We start from the raw sequence: 17,130 nt of genomic DNA on the forward strand, positions 1-17,130 counted from the left end.
AATAAGGGGTCTCCCGCTAGCCAAGCTGCTACACACACAGGCTAAGGAGGCAACTGCGGCAGCCCTGATGAGGGGAGACAGAAGCTGGGGGATACAAATGGCCACATCTGCTGTGATGTGACTTTTTCACTTGCAATATTGTTGTATGCATGGAGTGGCCTGGAGGCAAAGAGGTCTATTAGTGAAATAAACAATCTGCTGCGTACCAAAAGGGAGACTGCCCTGTCAGACAGCAAATGGAAAGTGAGTGGGGCTGTGCAGCGGGAGGAGAGAGAGGGAGGGGGGCTGCAAGGCAGAGCATATGGTCAGTATTCTCTACCTGAGAAGTTTCAGCACTCTAGTCAAGATCTTGCACAAGAAGTAGAAAGTATTGTTGTGACCTGTCTTTTTAAAGCAAAAGTAAAAACAACTATTTGCTTTTGCAATAGTTGTAAATATTGTAAGCGCTACTAAAGAGGATTGAAAAGTAGGTTATTAAAAAAAACACATTTTGTTTTTGCTGTCTCTGCAGCTTACTTATATCCCTCTCCCCTTTAAAATTCACTCAGCCTGGAAACTGAAATTAAGCTGGCTATTTCAGTTTTTATTTTTAGATTGCTTTCTTTCCTTACGCACTAAGCAAGATTAATGCAAAGTTTTCTCCTCCATTTCTACATTACTCATTGTTTTAGGGACATTTGTTAGCATTGCAGAGAACGGAACATTTAAACTTTTCTTTCAAACAGTAACCAGCTTCCTGTAATTATGTATATGATTTTCTGTATTCTTTCCCACTCCACAGACTGATACGACAAGTAATTAATGCTTCACTGAATATCAAGCTTCTATTCTTAGATGTATTGACAGTACAAAGATCTCCAGGTCCAGGAGCGACCTTATGCTTATGACAAATTTTCTGTAACTCAGTTTTCCCCTCCAGCTTTACAGAACATAATGACAACATTCATACAGTGAATTCACATTTAGTGGGAACATTATTAGAAAGTTACTTACTGTCAGGTTGCTTTGGACTGACTCTGGTAAAAGTCTATTCTGTTTTTAAACCTTTTAGCATAAGATAAAAAGCGTTCCAGTCAGATGGGTTAAGTTTGTCACATCAGCTGTGACTTGTCACTATCAGTGGCACAGTTGCAAATTAATCATGACAAAATTTTAATCTATCTTAGATAGGTCCTGCTGATTATGTTTAGGATGGCTTTAATGCTTTAGATAATATTCCAGTCAAATTATCCATTGCCTATCCTTTCTCTTATCTATTATAGCTTGGAAAGCATCCAGTGAATTCTTCTGAAGCATGTAAAGCACAAGTTTTTGTCTTCAAACCTACTGAGATGTATACGTATACCCACAGACAGCCATTTACGTTGTGAAGTCAGTCCATTTCTCCATTGTGTGTTCTACCTCAACAAAAGTTTTGTACTGGTGTGAGCAATGTAATGTCAATGGCAGGGTAACGAAATATGTTGGAAAACCTTCACTTCAGTTTACAGCCAGAAACTGCCAAAGATGTGTTTCATGGAAAGATTTTGGAGGAAAGCAGTTATTAGCAAGCATTTGTTGTAATTTCTAAACAAGACAAGATATTGCTGTGCAGTAAAGCTGCTACTGAACTGGTTCAAATCCACCCTATATACATACACTGAGTAGGAAGGAGGACTTGCCTTTTCTCTTGTGGCAGAACACACCGTTGTCCACAGGTTTACAACACGTAGCTGATGTGACTTTTGCTCTTTCTCTGCAGATGACAAGCTGGAGCAACAGCATTCTCTGTTTACACACTACAAAGACCCATGTCGAATTGGTCCTGGGGAGGATAAACCATGGGCGATCGGTAAGATCTTCTCTAGCTGTCAGTGTACGAACTTGTATTTGTCTGTCACTCACACAACATCTATAAGCAGCAGGTAGTTCAGCTAACGGGCAGTAAGAATTTGGTGGAGACCAGTATTTAAAAGGGGCACATATTTTATAAACCTTAACAGTGTCTCATTGAATTATAATTCAGAAGCAGAGATCTCAAAATTCAGTCCACATTCTAGAACTTAAACATTACTTGAATGCCTTCCCACATCTATTCTACTTTTAAAATAATCTCTAGGTTACTTTAGGGAGGGAGGGGGAAGCCACATTATTGTTTCTGTACTTTCTGCATGCAGTGAAAAGGCTGCAGCTTTTGATCAGAATGTTCCATTTGGTGTTCTATAAATACTTTGAGGATGTAACAAAGCATTCAATGCTACAAACTTCTAGGGTTCATCTCATAAAATATTTCATGAAACTCCAAGATATTCCTACCTGCTGAAACTCAGTTTAACTTGGTGAAGTTTTAGATCAGGAATTACTGCTTTCTCTAGAGAAGTAACTGTAACTGTGAAGATTTAAAGGTAAGAATGGGGAACTGTTTAATAATGTGGTTTCACTCTGTTGAAGCAGAAAAACAAAAAACTCAGAGACGCTGGGGCCAAGAAACTGGAAGCGCAGAGGCAACATTTTGAAAGGTGGCAGGGAGTAGGGAGGTGTGGATAGAGGAGAAGTGAACACAAAGTGCTCTCAGTGAGAGTGATCCCCTCTCCCCCACACAGATGTTGTCTTCACACACGTGTGCCCGCAGAAGCTTCCCAGGAGGTACGCTGGGATAGTCACATCTCCCTTTCTGTTCACAGGTACCTTGCTGGATCCTGAAGGATTGTATGATGAAGAAGTGTGTACTCCAGATAACCTACAGAAGTATGCAATTCCTAATCCTCCCACATGCTTTAGACAATTCCCTGAAAAGTCAGCTCATTGCTTGCTATTTAACATTTCACAAATTGAGGGGTGTTTTATGGACTGTAAAAAAAACCCAAACCAACCAAACATAATTTTACTCAGGGATACTTGAGGATGAGGAAAAAAAGGGCAGGAAAAGTGGCTGCTCTTCTAAGTCTAACAGAATTGGTTTCAATGGGTGAAAAGAGGGCAACTGCAGTCAGTGTTTTTCTGTCTCTAGAGTTGGTCCTACCTGGATGGGCCCATAGGGCGAGAAACTCTTAGCACTTCTGAAACGGGAACACAGACAGCTTGTCTGACAGTCTTTCTGCAAGCAGCCAGTTCTGTGGTCACAGCACTGTAAAGGACAGCAAGAAAAGGAAATGTAGTTCTCCTCAAATAAAAACCCGTGAAGTTTAAAACACCAGCCCCAGCCCAACAACAAATTACCCACTCCAGAAAGCTTGCAGAATTCAAGACACCTAGAAAAGTAACCTCACAAACATAAAGAGGAATTAAATAGCATGTCAGACATAACTAGGAATATGGCTTAATATCTATCAGTGATTTTAGTGCAGCATTACTTTTAAGGAGTGTTTGATATTGAGAAACAGTTTGGTTTGAGCTAGTGGACTTATGAGAAGTACAAAAAACCTTAATTTGCATAAGTCTTAAGATAAATGTATTGACTACCTGTACTGTTTGTTAAACAATATGCCAGTGGAAATAAATTAATAAGCTTTGTACATTTTAGAGCAGCACTTAATGAATTTGATAATCCTTTTTGCACCTTCTCTACATTGAAAGCTAGTTTAATGGACTAAATATGTTATTATCATGACTAACTATAAAAGATGTCCTAGCTGTTTGTTACCAAAATATACTGAAGAGGTAAAGTTATTTAGTTATTTGAATTAATGTGTCTGCAGATGCTTCAGTTAACACACATAATGGAAATGGTACATTATACAGGTCCCGTTTATGCCAATTTTTACTCGCCAAGTACAGTACACTACATGGTATAGATGGACACTTAGTTGAATGTATTAGGTGAGGCTACCCCTTGAAGTCTTTTTTTGTGTCAGTTTTGAACAAAGAGATTGAATTCTAGACTTAAGGTCTGGGTTTAGTTTATATCAAAAATAAGGACTTGTGCATTCAAGAGCCTGCAAATTTCCAGGCATTTCTGTTCATGTGTTGAAAACACAAATTTGGTACATATGAAAGGGATTTCTGGAAAGCAAAAGTAAGGTAATTTGGCCCTACAATCAAGTTTGCAAATGCAAATCTGTATGTGGGTGTAACATTCTATTTTATGGTTCCAAGAGCAGGCTTGGAGCTCTTTAAAAAAAACATTTTCAAACCCCAAAACCCAAAAAAACCCTCTGTGTTTTCAAGCAGCCTTCTGAGACAATCTGTCACCAAATTACTTTTGGGATATTTTGTTTTATTCCCTGAAGAGTTACTTGTATTCAGCAATTAAGTTCCACTGACAGATAGGTGACTGATAGATAAAGAACCATCAAATGATCAATAAAGATTTAAGAGCATTGCTTCTGCTACCTATGTGTATATACAGAACTTCAGTGTGAGGTAACTGGAAGATATTCTTGAGTGTTGGTAACAGAATATATGTAAGAATTTTGCCTACTAAATGTGGCTTTCAGATTTCTTCCATACATTATAATTCTCTTAAACTGATGAAAAACCCCTCTACTAGACTGAAATTTCCACTATCTTCTTATGAAGATCTGCAGGGAAACAGGGATCTGAGTGTATACACTGTGTAGGCACGCCTATGTATTAGAGAAACCATCGCTTCCACGAGAGGCCAAGAGAGCCTGTCCTCCCATCTCTGCAAGGGACTGGTAAACATAAAAATTGCCAATAAGTTCAGTAAAATTTAAAGCCATTAATGAATCTGGGCTTTAAAGACAGAATCTGTGGAGCACTGTCTAGCTAACAAGTATCATTCACGTACACAGCAAGACAGGGTACAGCCTAAAATTGGTCTGTTCTCAAATTTTTGAATAATAAACCTTGATCAAGCTTTACAGATATTTAAAACAGACATTTAAATTGGCAATGTAAGCTATCCAGAGAATTATTTCTTCATCAGCACTCCTCTTTAGTTTATAAATAAAATCAAGTAGTTCACATTACTAAACTAATTAGGCCATAAAAGCAGCAGAACAACTAGTTCTTAACTATCTCTTTCATGTTAAGTACAGCATACGTAAAACATCGGACTAGAAGCACATACTTGGTACAAATAATGAGCAAGTCATTTATAATTCTAGAACAATTAATGAGGTAGATTTAACAATCTGGGCGCTGCCACAGCGCTGAAAGCCACACAAGCTTCTGCTCAGAAAGGCTTCGTGAAATGCACACAAATAATCTCATCTCACAAAGGCAATTGTCACCTTAAAGCAAAGCCCTGGAATAAGCCCATTTTTGTCTCTAAGCCCTGAATAGAGTCTAGCACAGGAGAGCACAGCTAAGAAACAAGATTTAAATGCAAATTGTTCCAGTCTCCACTGCTGGACAGTGGCTCACAATTCTGGGTGATAGGCTGCAACACCAGTAAGAAAAGTCTTCCTTAACCGGGGTGCTTCTCGCCTGAATGAGAGATGGTCCCTTGAGCCTTATTATGAGGGAGTAAGTTTTGCTTTATGGCTCCCTTACGTATGCTGCTCCTCACGCTCCTTTGATTGTTGCAGCTACAGTCAGCACTGCAAACCAACCATCAGCCAGAGAGCTGCGTGACAGGATTTTTATACTTAAACTTTGGAGTTATTTGGGACTGAAAATCTTTCAAGGAAGAAATAGAGTTCCAATTACTTTTTATCCTCCCTTTTTTTGTGTCCTATCAGTTAAGAGAATTATTCTGACAAAATTCAGGTTTAGTTGTGTAACTTAGTCATAATTAGTTATGTTCACTTAAATTGTTAGCATTTGTTAGCACGGCATAGCCAGATGTCCAGTACTTGTGTATACTTCCTGTAGAGACAAACAGCAAACCATTGCATGCAAAGTGGTACAAGTTTTAGTCAGAAGCAGATACATGCACATTTACAATTTTTTTCCTCATATATTTGAAATCAACATTTCCCTTCCATGAGCAGTTGCGCAGGTTAAGTGAATACCCAGCGTTCACAGACTTTTAAAAGGACATAATTGAAGCTAAAACAAATTCATCTTTTAAATCAATGCAAATAAGATTTTTTTTTTGCAGTAGTACTGCAGCGCTAATCAGCAGTTTCTTCTACTTTGTTACTTAATTAGCTTTGCCAAATATAAATACAATTTTTGAAAGAGGTCAGTCCCATCAAAGAGATTGCTTGAACCTAGAAAAAGAATTTGAGGAAGTGAATCATTTGCAGTAGCTCTTTGTAGGATCAGCTTGCAAATGGGGTGCAGACAGTAAGCTAATTTAATGCAAGTTATTAGATGACAGTCTAAAGCTGAAAAAGGCAGCTTACTTCCATAAACTAGTTACAATAAACTCTAAAAACCTTCAATACCGCACTAAGTCCAAAGTGGGATAAGAAAAGTTATTAAATAACTATATGACCAGAATTTTGTCATCATTGTCTTTTGAAGGCACATCAAGTACTTGTATCAACTGACCCAAACTTACAGATTATAACACTACTGAAACCTAATCAACTGTAGCTACTGTTGTGTCCCCTCTGACACCATTCAGATCCTTCTAAAGAGACAAAATGTGACAAAGAAACCATTTTAATCTCAAACATCAAAACACATCACGAAAGTCTGGTGTTTGTCTCTTGTTTTTCGTTCATTCTATACTCTCACATGCATGCATTAAAAGATTCCTAAACCCAACCCCATAAAACCCATCCAGAGCCAAATCTTAAAAACTGGGTGATCAAAAGTATATCTTATTTTTTTCCAAGGTGAAATTTAAAGGCTTTGTACCTGCCAGGACCCAAGTTCATGGCTCAGTGTTTCTCCTGCGACAGTTGATGATGTAGCTTAATGGCGTAATCAACTCTTACAAGGGAAACCACAGAACCTTGAGCTCAGGTTTTGGCAGGTACGTAAAGGAAAATTATTTTCAAGGAGGTGGTTTTGAAAGCAGTTTGTGTTTTGAGCCAGATAGCAAAACCACAACCTAATCTGTCTCTCTCTGGATGCACAGTTACTGTGCAAAACAGCTGCAGCTGTACTTGATGCTAACTGTCTGTGTAACACCCTGCCCATGCTGTTACCATGTGCAAGTCCTGCTTTTGCGTGCACAGTTGTGTCTGTTACCTTTAGCAGATCTTTTAAATAGAACACAAGAAGGTAAACCAAGTTTCCTTTTAAATCCAATACAACAGCAAAACAATACAGAACAGCACAGCAACTTAGCATTACGGTAAAAATAGAGTGATGGGGACCCTTGTGGGTTATCTGGTCCAAGGTCACATTCAAAGCAGGGCTAACTTCAAAGTTAGATCAAGTTGCTTGGTGCCTTAACGGTCTTCTGTAGAAAACCTACTGTTAAGGTTTAAGCACCCCAACTAAAAATTTTAATGGGAGAGCTGCAACTTGCCTGAACACAAGACTGGTACCTGGAAAACCTATTCCTAATTTTGACTGCTTCTGTATATGGCCTTGGGCTGGGTAACATCCATACAAGATGGGGGCAGTACTAACACACCCGCTGAGTAAGCCCACCTCGGTAGAGTCTGAAGAGTGTCACATACAGGAATCAAATAAATTAGGCTGTCATTACTATTAAGTAAGAGCTTAGGGTCCAAGACACAGTAACCTGATGCTGAGGCTTGCTCAAAACCAACTACCACATGCCCAAATGTGTGCTCCTGAAAACCATTCCTCATCCATACCCTGTCTATAAAGCTGGTTTTCTTAATTTTCAGAGTTGCTCTGGTCAGAATGGAGAGGTTTGTATCAAAGTACTCAGGTTTGTTCTAAAGTAATCCATGAAACAGTTTCCTTCTCTGCTGGATTCAGCAACACTGGAAATCAAGGGAGGGGCTGTGGGCTGCGATATACCACAGCTAGCAGGCAGGCAAGGTCCTCATCTCAGCTGTTTGTTCTCCTGGCTACAAGGGCAGGTCCATCTGGTACAGCACCAGTGATGCCAAACCCACCATGAGGCTTTAAGAGTGCTGTCAGCATCATTTTGGAAAACACATTTAGAAGAAGATGTGCTTTACAATCTAGTGTAATGCATGAAGGGACAGAATGGGCAAACATTTAAAGCACTTGTTTTGTTTTTTAATGAAATAGGGTGCTGGAAAGTGAGGAAGGAAGGAAAGGATACTTAGTCTATCCTACCAGCAAGAACCACAGTTCCAGTCAAAAGGGGAGGAAGGCATCATTGAAAGGAAATGGGAGGAGGATTGACTACATGCTCTATACAGAAGAAGGTCTCTACCTGGAATGGAAAGTGGTGAGTTTCAGAGTTGACAAAAAAAGCCGTAACTCACACAACAAACTTCCCTGGATGGCACTGCAGCCTGTTCTGCTTGGGTTCAAATTCATGCTCTAAGGACAACCTGCTGCTTTGCTATTTTCTACTTTTGCATGCAAGTACCAAGTTTGTAAACCTATTACATAAACAAATTCAAGATGAGTTTCGGGATTCTGGTGGCAACACTGGTAGATACGCTGCTCTTCAAAAACAAACAAAACCTCTTGTTTCTATTCCTTAAACTTTTGTCTGATGCTTTCCATGCCAGCAGTCTGAATATTTTTAGTCTTTTCAACTGTCTTGATGTTCTTTTATTAAGCCTATGAAAACCTACTTAAATTACAAGTCTGTGATCTGCAGAAGTTAACACAGGCTGGCCAGAATGAGAACTTGCAGTGCAACTCTCTGCTTCCTGGTGTAGGACCTTGCCTTATACAGAATTCCATTATAAAAATGAGAAACTAGTTCACACTTATTTACCATACCCCCACATTGCAGTTCCTGCAGAAGAGCAGACAACACAGCAGTTCAGTACAGCTTAGTCCATGATACCTCAGTCTGTCCGCAGTCTGCTTGCACGCGCTCTGTGGACACAGCACTTTAGCAGCTAAATTCTTTTAAGGCTTCCTGTTTCAGATGCACAAATGCCCATGGCGCATCTGTATGGTAAGCCCATCTTATATTTTGGACAAACAGCAACAAAACCAATATTTGAATTGTTTTGACCCAGATTAGGTTTTTGATAAGGCTCATTCTGACAGCATAAAGAGAACTAAAATATCAGTGCTTCCTGCAAGCAATTCCCCCAGTACTGGCAAAGTACCTGGTCCATAAGAGGGGACAACCACATTCTATCAGGTGAGTGTTAAAGTTGCTCCCATCCAGCTTTCAGAAGCTGGGAAGCATGCAGTATTTCTTACAGAGCTTTAATTTGGTCCTATGAAATGCTGCCAGAACAAAGGCTGGAATTCAGAGACACGAGGAGCAGGGTTCCTGATCACCTTAAGCTCCTATGACATTTAACACCTCTATCTAATGAAGACAGGCTTCCTTTTTAGCTGCATAATGTATCTAGTGCAGTACGGCCAGCCCCTCCTCCCAGGTGAATGCTTCCTTACACACACAGATTAACCTATTGCAGCACTTATAAGTCTGTCTGGAACAACACTGATGTTACTGTAAATGGAAAGAAAAAGTACAACACATTTCATCCAGACTGCTTCAACTGTGTATCATATAAATGGTTCACCTCATCAGCCGCACCACATTGACATGCCCTGTGTGGCAGTTAGTTTACCATTAGCCCAGCCAAGCTAGACTGGTCCCATACATCTATTAATACAGCAAGATAGTTCAAAGTAAACTAAAAAGAGGCATAAAAGCTGAGTCCTGGTGTGTGGTATAACAGATCAGTTTTCCAGTTCCTTCCTTCTTACTTTTGTTTTCCTTCTGCAGGAAGTGGAAGAGTTCAGCTTTATTACCCAGTTAGCAGGCTTGACAGACCACCTACCAGTAGCGATGCGTCTCGTGGTGTCTACAGGAGAAGATGACCCTTAAAACTGACCAGCTTTGAGAGATTAGACGAGGGAAACGTTAATGATATTAAGCAAATATCAGAGGATAAGAACGAACTATTCTGGTGCCACATTAGGAAGATGACCAGACCTGACCCAGGCGACTCCCAGAATGTACCAACAACAGTGGATATAAAAAGGGAAGAAATGAAAGGGGTTGTGGCCAAAAGCCACTGTCACGAGTTGCTCAGGCAACAGGGCAGGCCTGTGCTACAATGCTTTCACTGTGGACCGAAAAGAACCAAGATGGAAGTCCTAATTCCTTCTGAACCAGTGCCATTCTTACTAAAACATGTTTTTATACTAATATATAGCACAATTTAGTTTGTAATTAGTCTGTGAGTTAGTGCTCAATGGTTTTTTGCATCATTTCTTTGTATAACTAAGAAGCTAAAGCTTTTTTTCCTTTTTTAGCCTGTTAAAGTTGTAGTAGCGTGCTTGCATCAGTAGCATGCGCCCGCACTGCATGCCACTCTGAGATAAAATAGTAAGATACCATGGGGAATATCAGAATGGAAGTGAGTTCAAAAATCAAGATACCAGCCAAAGCAAGGCATTCTGGGACTGGCAAACCCTTCTGTTATTACAGATAGACCTTAAAACAAACAAAACTCTATTCAATTTGCAGACTAATATCTACCTGTCTGATTTGAGGATACTTAAAAGATTTGGAATTAAGTCTTCAAGAACACAGTTCTACCCTTATTCCAGCTGTGTTCCCACTGAAATTATGAAGTGTTTTGTCTGAGCAATGACTCCAGAATTGGGCCTTTAGCTTTCTAAGCGCAACTTATTCCCTTAAGAAGAAATATAGTTCCCCTGTAATGTCTTTTCTTTCTTTCCCATATGTGGGGCAGTTCTGAATTTATGGTATGGGATGATATGTACGTTACAGTAGAGTATTCTGAATAGATTCCTGTAGTACCATTGGTAACACCACAGCCAACATTCTGCCTTAGCTAGGAAGAGTAAGTGGGAAATAGCTTGTAATATGCATGCTAGATATAGAGTTAAAATAAACGTGACATTTTGGGAGAAAAAGTGTAGAACAGTATATGACTGATAAGGCAGGATAACCTAACAATTTTCCAAAGGAATCAGTACACTAAACAGAAAGTGTGCTGTGGCTAGCTACTAGAGAATAGGCCTGTTACGCTCAGCCTTGGGTAACTACTTCCTGTGAGCAGAGGGTTTGCTTATGTCTGTGAGACAATTCTCCATTTGTTACGCACTCATAGACTTTAATAGGGGACTTGCCATCTAACTAATTTGTTCTTTCCACTGCAGCTCTTTAAACGTGGAGCTCCCCTCTGCCATCTTATCCCCATGACCTGAGCTACTCAGCCTCTGTAACCTTAACAAAAAAAAAATGAAAAGCTGAGAATTTGGTCCATAATAAGGCTTGGCATTTTTTTAAGGATTTAAATTCAGAAGGGTTTGTGATGCTAAGAGAACAATGAGCATTTTAACCAATGCTTAGTTTCTTCTGCCTACTTCCTGTTCAATTTCAGTGTTATTTCCTCTTACATTACAAATACCCTGTGTTGAAAAGAGTTAATCTATACTTAACTCCATTAAGTGTTTTAGTTACACTGGCCACAAACTCCTGAAGATGCTCTTGTTTTGGTTTAGTTTACACCTGCTAGGAATCAGCTTGAGCTAAATCAGAATACATTTAAATTAGAAATCCCAGTCTGCACAGCCTCTGGTACTGGTTTAATTAGCTACAGTAACCAACAGACCTTTCACTTAGATCAGCCTGATTTTGCAAATAGAGAAACTCATAGAAGTACTGGACTAACACTATTGGCTAATTCCAAGTAGGTGATAGACCGCTGCTCACGCTCTCCCACTGCACATGGTCTTGACACATTTTATGCCTCATTTTCCAGTCCTGGCATCCCTTCAGCAGAGACTGCCTCTTAAGTGTACTGTGCCAAACCATGGGGTGGTCAGTAAGTGTAACCCATGGGGACTCAAAAATGGAACCAGACTCTATTCCCCTTTTTGATAAAATTAGGAATTCAAGTTTACAGCATCAGAGACTTTCATGTACTATGCCAGTGCACCACCAGTTTCCCACTTTGTATGTTTCTCTTTATACAGAGGGTGCACTTATGTGCAATGTGTTTTCTGGTTTCTTATCTCTCCCCCCAATTCAGAAAGACTTGTACCTGAAACAATGCTTTTAAATCCTATTTTCTACCTTGCTTGTATTTTATTAACCTTTTTAAAAAATACAAACAGCATCAGTAGCAATTTATGTGCTGTCCAGCAGCTATTTCTCTGTAGTAAGATTAAATATAAGGTACAGTATTTTTAATAGCTTTCCTAACAATGTAAACTACAATTTGATATCAGTTTCACTAAGTATCAGTTGCAGGAGCTGAATTTGACACTCTGTGAGATATGATCATAAAACTACTGCCAAACAATGTTACATTTACAGTAAAACTAACATGGTCTAAATTACTTTTAAATTAGTTCTGTGGCTTTGTGCTGACTAAAAACCAGGCACTTTTGTCAACTTTTTGAGATACGTTGAGAAATATTTTTTAAAATTTGAAGTAAACTGTTTTAGATTTTGATGTTCTTAGTTTGTCAGTAATCAAGAAATGGATAATTGTAAAATGTTCTCTTTAAACAATACACACACATTTAATCAGTGTAGGTAGTTCTTACTAATTTACTGTGTTAAGGCTCTAACTTAGCAAGAGAGTGATGCTGGGAGGTACACCATTGTGGCACCACTGTACAGATGCTCCTTGCTTTTTTGCATTGATCCTGTGCCTTCTGCTGCTGTGGTATGCTTACAGGAGTCAGAGAGTGTACGTACCGGTAAACTGTAACAAACAGGCTTTCCTTTCCAGAAGGGTAACACCCTGGGGAAAAACTAGTTTTGTCTACACCACTACTACCACAGTTCAATATAGTATCTCACAGAGAACCATTCAGACAATGTCTGTACTGGCAGGATATCAATCATTACAAGCCTTAGACAGATACTACATAACAGAATATTTGCATTTAAAAAAAAGGGGGGAGGGCACAACATGCCCAGGAAATCAAGCCCTGGACCACTTTTTCAGATGCCAATCCCACTTTGCTTAAGGATATAGCATGACCCAATTTATTAGCAGCCTGTTATTTATAAGAAATTTGAGTTAAGCTTACTCTACTATGTTTACCCCACTTTGTACAGGAATTTCAGGTATCTTCAAGAAGTTGGTGATAATTATGTTCTTGGGTTAATAACTGCCACTCAACAGGGATACTGCAGATGAAGTGTCATCTGTTTTTATAAAAGCTAGATAACATCTCCAGTTTATCATGTTCAATTTGCATTTTGTTCACTTGTTCTAGAAGTGCTGTTGTAAAAGACACAAACAAGGATAGCTGAAAACTAAGAACTTCAAGAATTTTCAAGGATGTCAGGTCCTTACAAAATTGGTACCTTTAGATCCCTTCAAAAACACAACCTACAGCAAACAGCGCATAGCCTCTCAGGCACATTCAGCCCCAGGTAATGCGTGTGCTGTTTGTCTGAGGGACACAAGCCACCTGCTTTGCACCACAGCTCAGCCACTGAGGACCAGGGTAGTAACAGAAGTGTTCACTGTAACTAATTCAAGTGGTGGACAGCTACTTTTATTCCATCACAAACTGGATGCTTCATAGAAGCTGTCTAAAACAACCAAACTTAAACTGTACCACACATGGGCTCCAAGAGAAGCCTGCAGCCCACGGAGGTGTGGTGTGGCCTGCTGCAGAGAAACCCTTGAGAAAGCTGTCTGGTGTAATGAATTTACCTATCTTCTGCTAGTCTAATGACAAGGTTTTGTCCCAGAAGCACTCTCAGCTAGTCTGGGTAGACCCTCAGTCCTACATATTAGGTATGACAGTAAGATTTAAGGAACTTATAATTCCAATAAGGAATTTTTTTTTTAATGGCCTTTGTTTGGTGGTCCAGATTAAGCAGATCTGACAGTCCCCAGTTTGGTCTCTGAGCTACCCTGGGATCACAGTGTGAGCACATATCAGCTTGGAAATGAAGCATTTTTACCTCCTCCTGGCACTATAGGATTAGAACAGAAATACAATTCAAGCACTTTTAAAAATTCCCAACTTTATCATCCATTATAATGAGGGTCAAATTGTTACTGAAGGTCTCATTTTTCCATGCCACCTTGTTTTAAATATAATCTTGATGCTTTTAAAGACTTGTATTATTGCTGAGGTTTAGAAATCCTATAAGAAGAATAACCTTTTTTTATTTCAATGATCTTTCGGTATTGTATCCTTCTGGAACCTAATGTTTTTATATGGTAAGCACACACCTTCTGACATTTTGTTATAAATGTATTAAAAAAATAAAAACTTAAATATTTTCATTGGTTTCTTTGACTCCAAAAAAACCACAATCTCAGACCTGATAAAAACAAGGTATTTTGAACAATAGGGAGGAGTTTTAGTCTTTTATTGGTGCTGAAAGGAATAACTGGTTGATGCAAACAAGATAATAAAATTTCAAGGCTCAAATGATTCTGTGCAGTCCACTTTTTCTGGTTTTGTGATGTGGAGTCTGATAGCACTAACAGAAATCTGACTCTAAGATGCAGTCTGGTGGGTGGGTCAAGTATGGTCTCACTGTGCTATGCCCGTTCTGGTGAATATGCAGAAAATAAAGGGTGAAAAAATGAGTGCTTTTAACTCTCTCTCCACCTTGGCCTCTACTGCTCAGATATCCCCCTGCACAGACACACTCTGCTCAGTTTTCAAGGTGCGCAACCTTCACGTAAGCATTCACAGTGCATGCTGTAGGCTGCAAACCTGAACCCCACATCTCACGCCAAGTCCATGCTTTACGTACAAGGATATCCACTCCACGTTGCATTCTGCTAGCACTTAATGTAAGACCACTTCACAAGAACTCCTTATGCAGTTCTACATCCTAACATCTCAACAGTTACCTAGTCCCTGAACTAACAGAAACAGGTTATCTTTATACTGTTCAAAGATAATTATTTTAAAAATCCCAGAAATCCCCCATGTACATATATCCTTAAGAAATCCAGTGATTTAACAAAACAAGGGAAAAGAATCCATTTTACTGGTTGTCTTTCTGAAGAGTTCTCCAAGTCTTTTATAAAAGCGAGTAGAGAACCCTATCTTGAAGAATTTATTTTTCCTACAAGCAGAAAGGAGGAAATCAGTGGAATGCACGTGATTAAGGAAGAGCACAGCATGCACATTTCTTGTAATTGGCTCAGGGATGATCTTGTGAGACAGGATGTTAAAGATGGATCTCTGCAGCTTTCTCCACCACTGTACAGGTGATTTTTCTCTGCATTCTGCTGCTACCATAGCACTGTACTTTAACAAATTTCCTTTTCCAGTGCCAGATTCCCAGTACATGCCTCTCCTGCAACACCCGGTTTATTTTTCCATTGTTGCAGTTTGCTTTATTATGTGAGTGACACAGAAGTAGCTATAGAACCACACAGTAAAACAATCATTTCTTGGACCGTTTGCATCTTCCAGACATTTAACTAAGAAAAACAAGTAGAGAAGATTGTAACTCCTTCCTGCACCCTCTGCCCCAGGAGTTGCAGTGTGGTTTATTATGACCTCGTGCCCACAGCTGCCTGTCGGTCGGCACCGTAACTGCAACGCCATCTGCCTTCGGCTATTGTACAGACTCTGTTAGCAAAGCAGCTATTAAAATACAAACCTCCCTATCCCACTGAAATTCCTGCTCAGAATGCTGCTGAAACTGTCATTCCTCTAGCCCTTTTCTTTGACTATTTAATACTTTGATATATCAATTCTTGTTGCAGCAAATTCAAGTTGCTCACCTACATTTTCATGGCCTTTCAAAAGGCATACTCTTACCCGTTACCACTGGTTTTGACCACTCCAGATTTCCCATCCAGCACTCCTAAATCTCTAAGCCCTTCATATATTCCTCCACACTTTCCCTGACATTTAGGGAAGGCACCAAGCAGCCACTTGTGAAATCAGTGAGCAGGCCTTGCTAGGAAGACTGGCAGGAAAACAACAATCCTCTTTCTCATCTTTTACATAATGGCAGATGTAACAGCTGCTTCATATGACCACTAGATGTGAACAGGAAGAAACGTGTGCTAATCACAGATAAGATTAGAAGAAAATTGGAGGAGGAAAAGATATCTGAGGATAGTTACACATTGGGTCTGTGTACCCAAAAAGACCATCGAATCTCCATCAACATTTAATCTGGGCCCTGACTCCTCCAAAACCCCTTTAGAGGTCTGACAAATATTTCATACTATTGCAAATCACATGAGCTGCTGAGGTTGTGCTCTGCCTCACACGTGCCCCAGTGCCATGCTGACACCACTGCCTCTCACACTGATAGAGGCCTTTCTGACCTGTGAACCCAGTTCATCTACCTTCAGTGTTTGTCACAGCCTCTCACCGTCCTCCTGTCTGACTTGGACTCTTTGGAGCAGAAGACGATGTCACTGTCCTGTCTTTTATACAGCACCCAGCACTACATTGTCAAAGAAAATGGCTTGTAGGCACCAAGAACCATCCACACAGTAAACAGAAATCAAATGAGATTAACTGTAGTAGAAAAATGCTGCAGCCTTCCTGTGTGTTTTAAAGGATGAGATAATTGAATATAATCACATAAAATAAAGGGACATTTTCCCCATGTTGCTATTAACATACTAACTCTTAGCTAGTTTTCCTGTCTGTAAATTGCACAGTTCCTAGAAGACAGCACCTCCTTACTCTGTCCCTCTGGCAGGGTCCATAAGCTGATGCTTCACCTTACCTCACTTTCCACATGAGCATCGCATCTCATGCTCACCAACACTCGCCTGCAGTTTGCACCACTGCCAAGTCCTCTAAGTAAACCTATGAAGTCTCCTAAGCAAAACCCAGCAGAGCAACTCCAAACTCCTTTAAGTGCCACTGTGCAGTTAGTAAGCCAGGTGTGGCAGAATATCCTTTATCTGTATAAACACTGCAACAAAAGCCTAAAGCTTCTTAGATCGAGTAGTTTTCATTGCTATACTACATCTGCCACAAAAGGTTTTTTGCAAAGCTCTGCTAAAGCTCTTCAAGTCATGGTACTCTGTGTCCAAAGCAGCCAGAAGCCTTAAAAGTCTCACTCCTATTTGCAAACGTTTGATTCTTTCAAATCCCATCAACAAGATGCTTCAGCCTGATGAGCTCAATAGAGACCTTAATGTGATCCTGAATGCTGTACTGTCATTAGTATACTGAATATTGATATCTCTGACCGCTTTCCACCCTGTTAAAATGGAATTTGCCTCACAGATACACACGTTAAACACTGTATTAGCCAGC

At 39.8% G+C, this 17,130-nt stretch overlaps 1 protein-coding gene across 1 annotated transcript in view; it reads left to right on the top strand.

The window, feature by feature from the left end:
• SMPD3 (sphingomyelin phosphodiesterase 3, neutral membrane (neutral sphingomyelinase II)) overlaps positions 1-10,433 on the top strand; it is a 33,001-nt gene extending 22,568 nt beyond the window's left edge. Inside the window, exons 4-7 of the mRNA XM_010077800.1 lie at positions 1,742-1,831; positions 2,664-2,727; positions 8,014-8,176; positions 9,653-10,433. Of these exons, the coding sequence (XP_010076102.1) occupies positions 1,742-1,831; positions 2,664-2,727; positions 8,014-8,176; positions 9,653-9,754 (419 nt within the window). The 3' untranslated portion in view covers positions 9,755-10,433. The remainder of the gene's footprint in view (positions 1-1,741; positions 1,832-2,663; positions 2,728-8,013; positions 8,177-9,652) is intronic.
• Positions 10,434-17,130: the final 6,697 nt, after the last annotated feature.

Source organism: Pterocles gutturalis, unplaced genomic scaffold, assembly GCF_000699245.1.
Source record: "Pterocles gutturalis isolate BGI_N339 unplaced genomic scaffold, ASM69924v1 scaffold12033, whole genome shotgun sequence".
NCBI classification, from domain to species: domain Eukaryota; kingdom Metazoa; phylum Chordata; class Aves; order Pterocliformes; family Pteroclidae; genus Pterocles; species Pterocles gutturalis.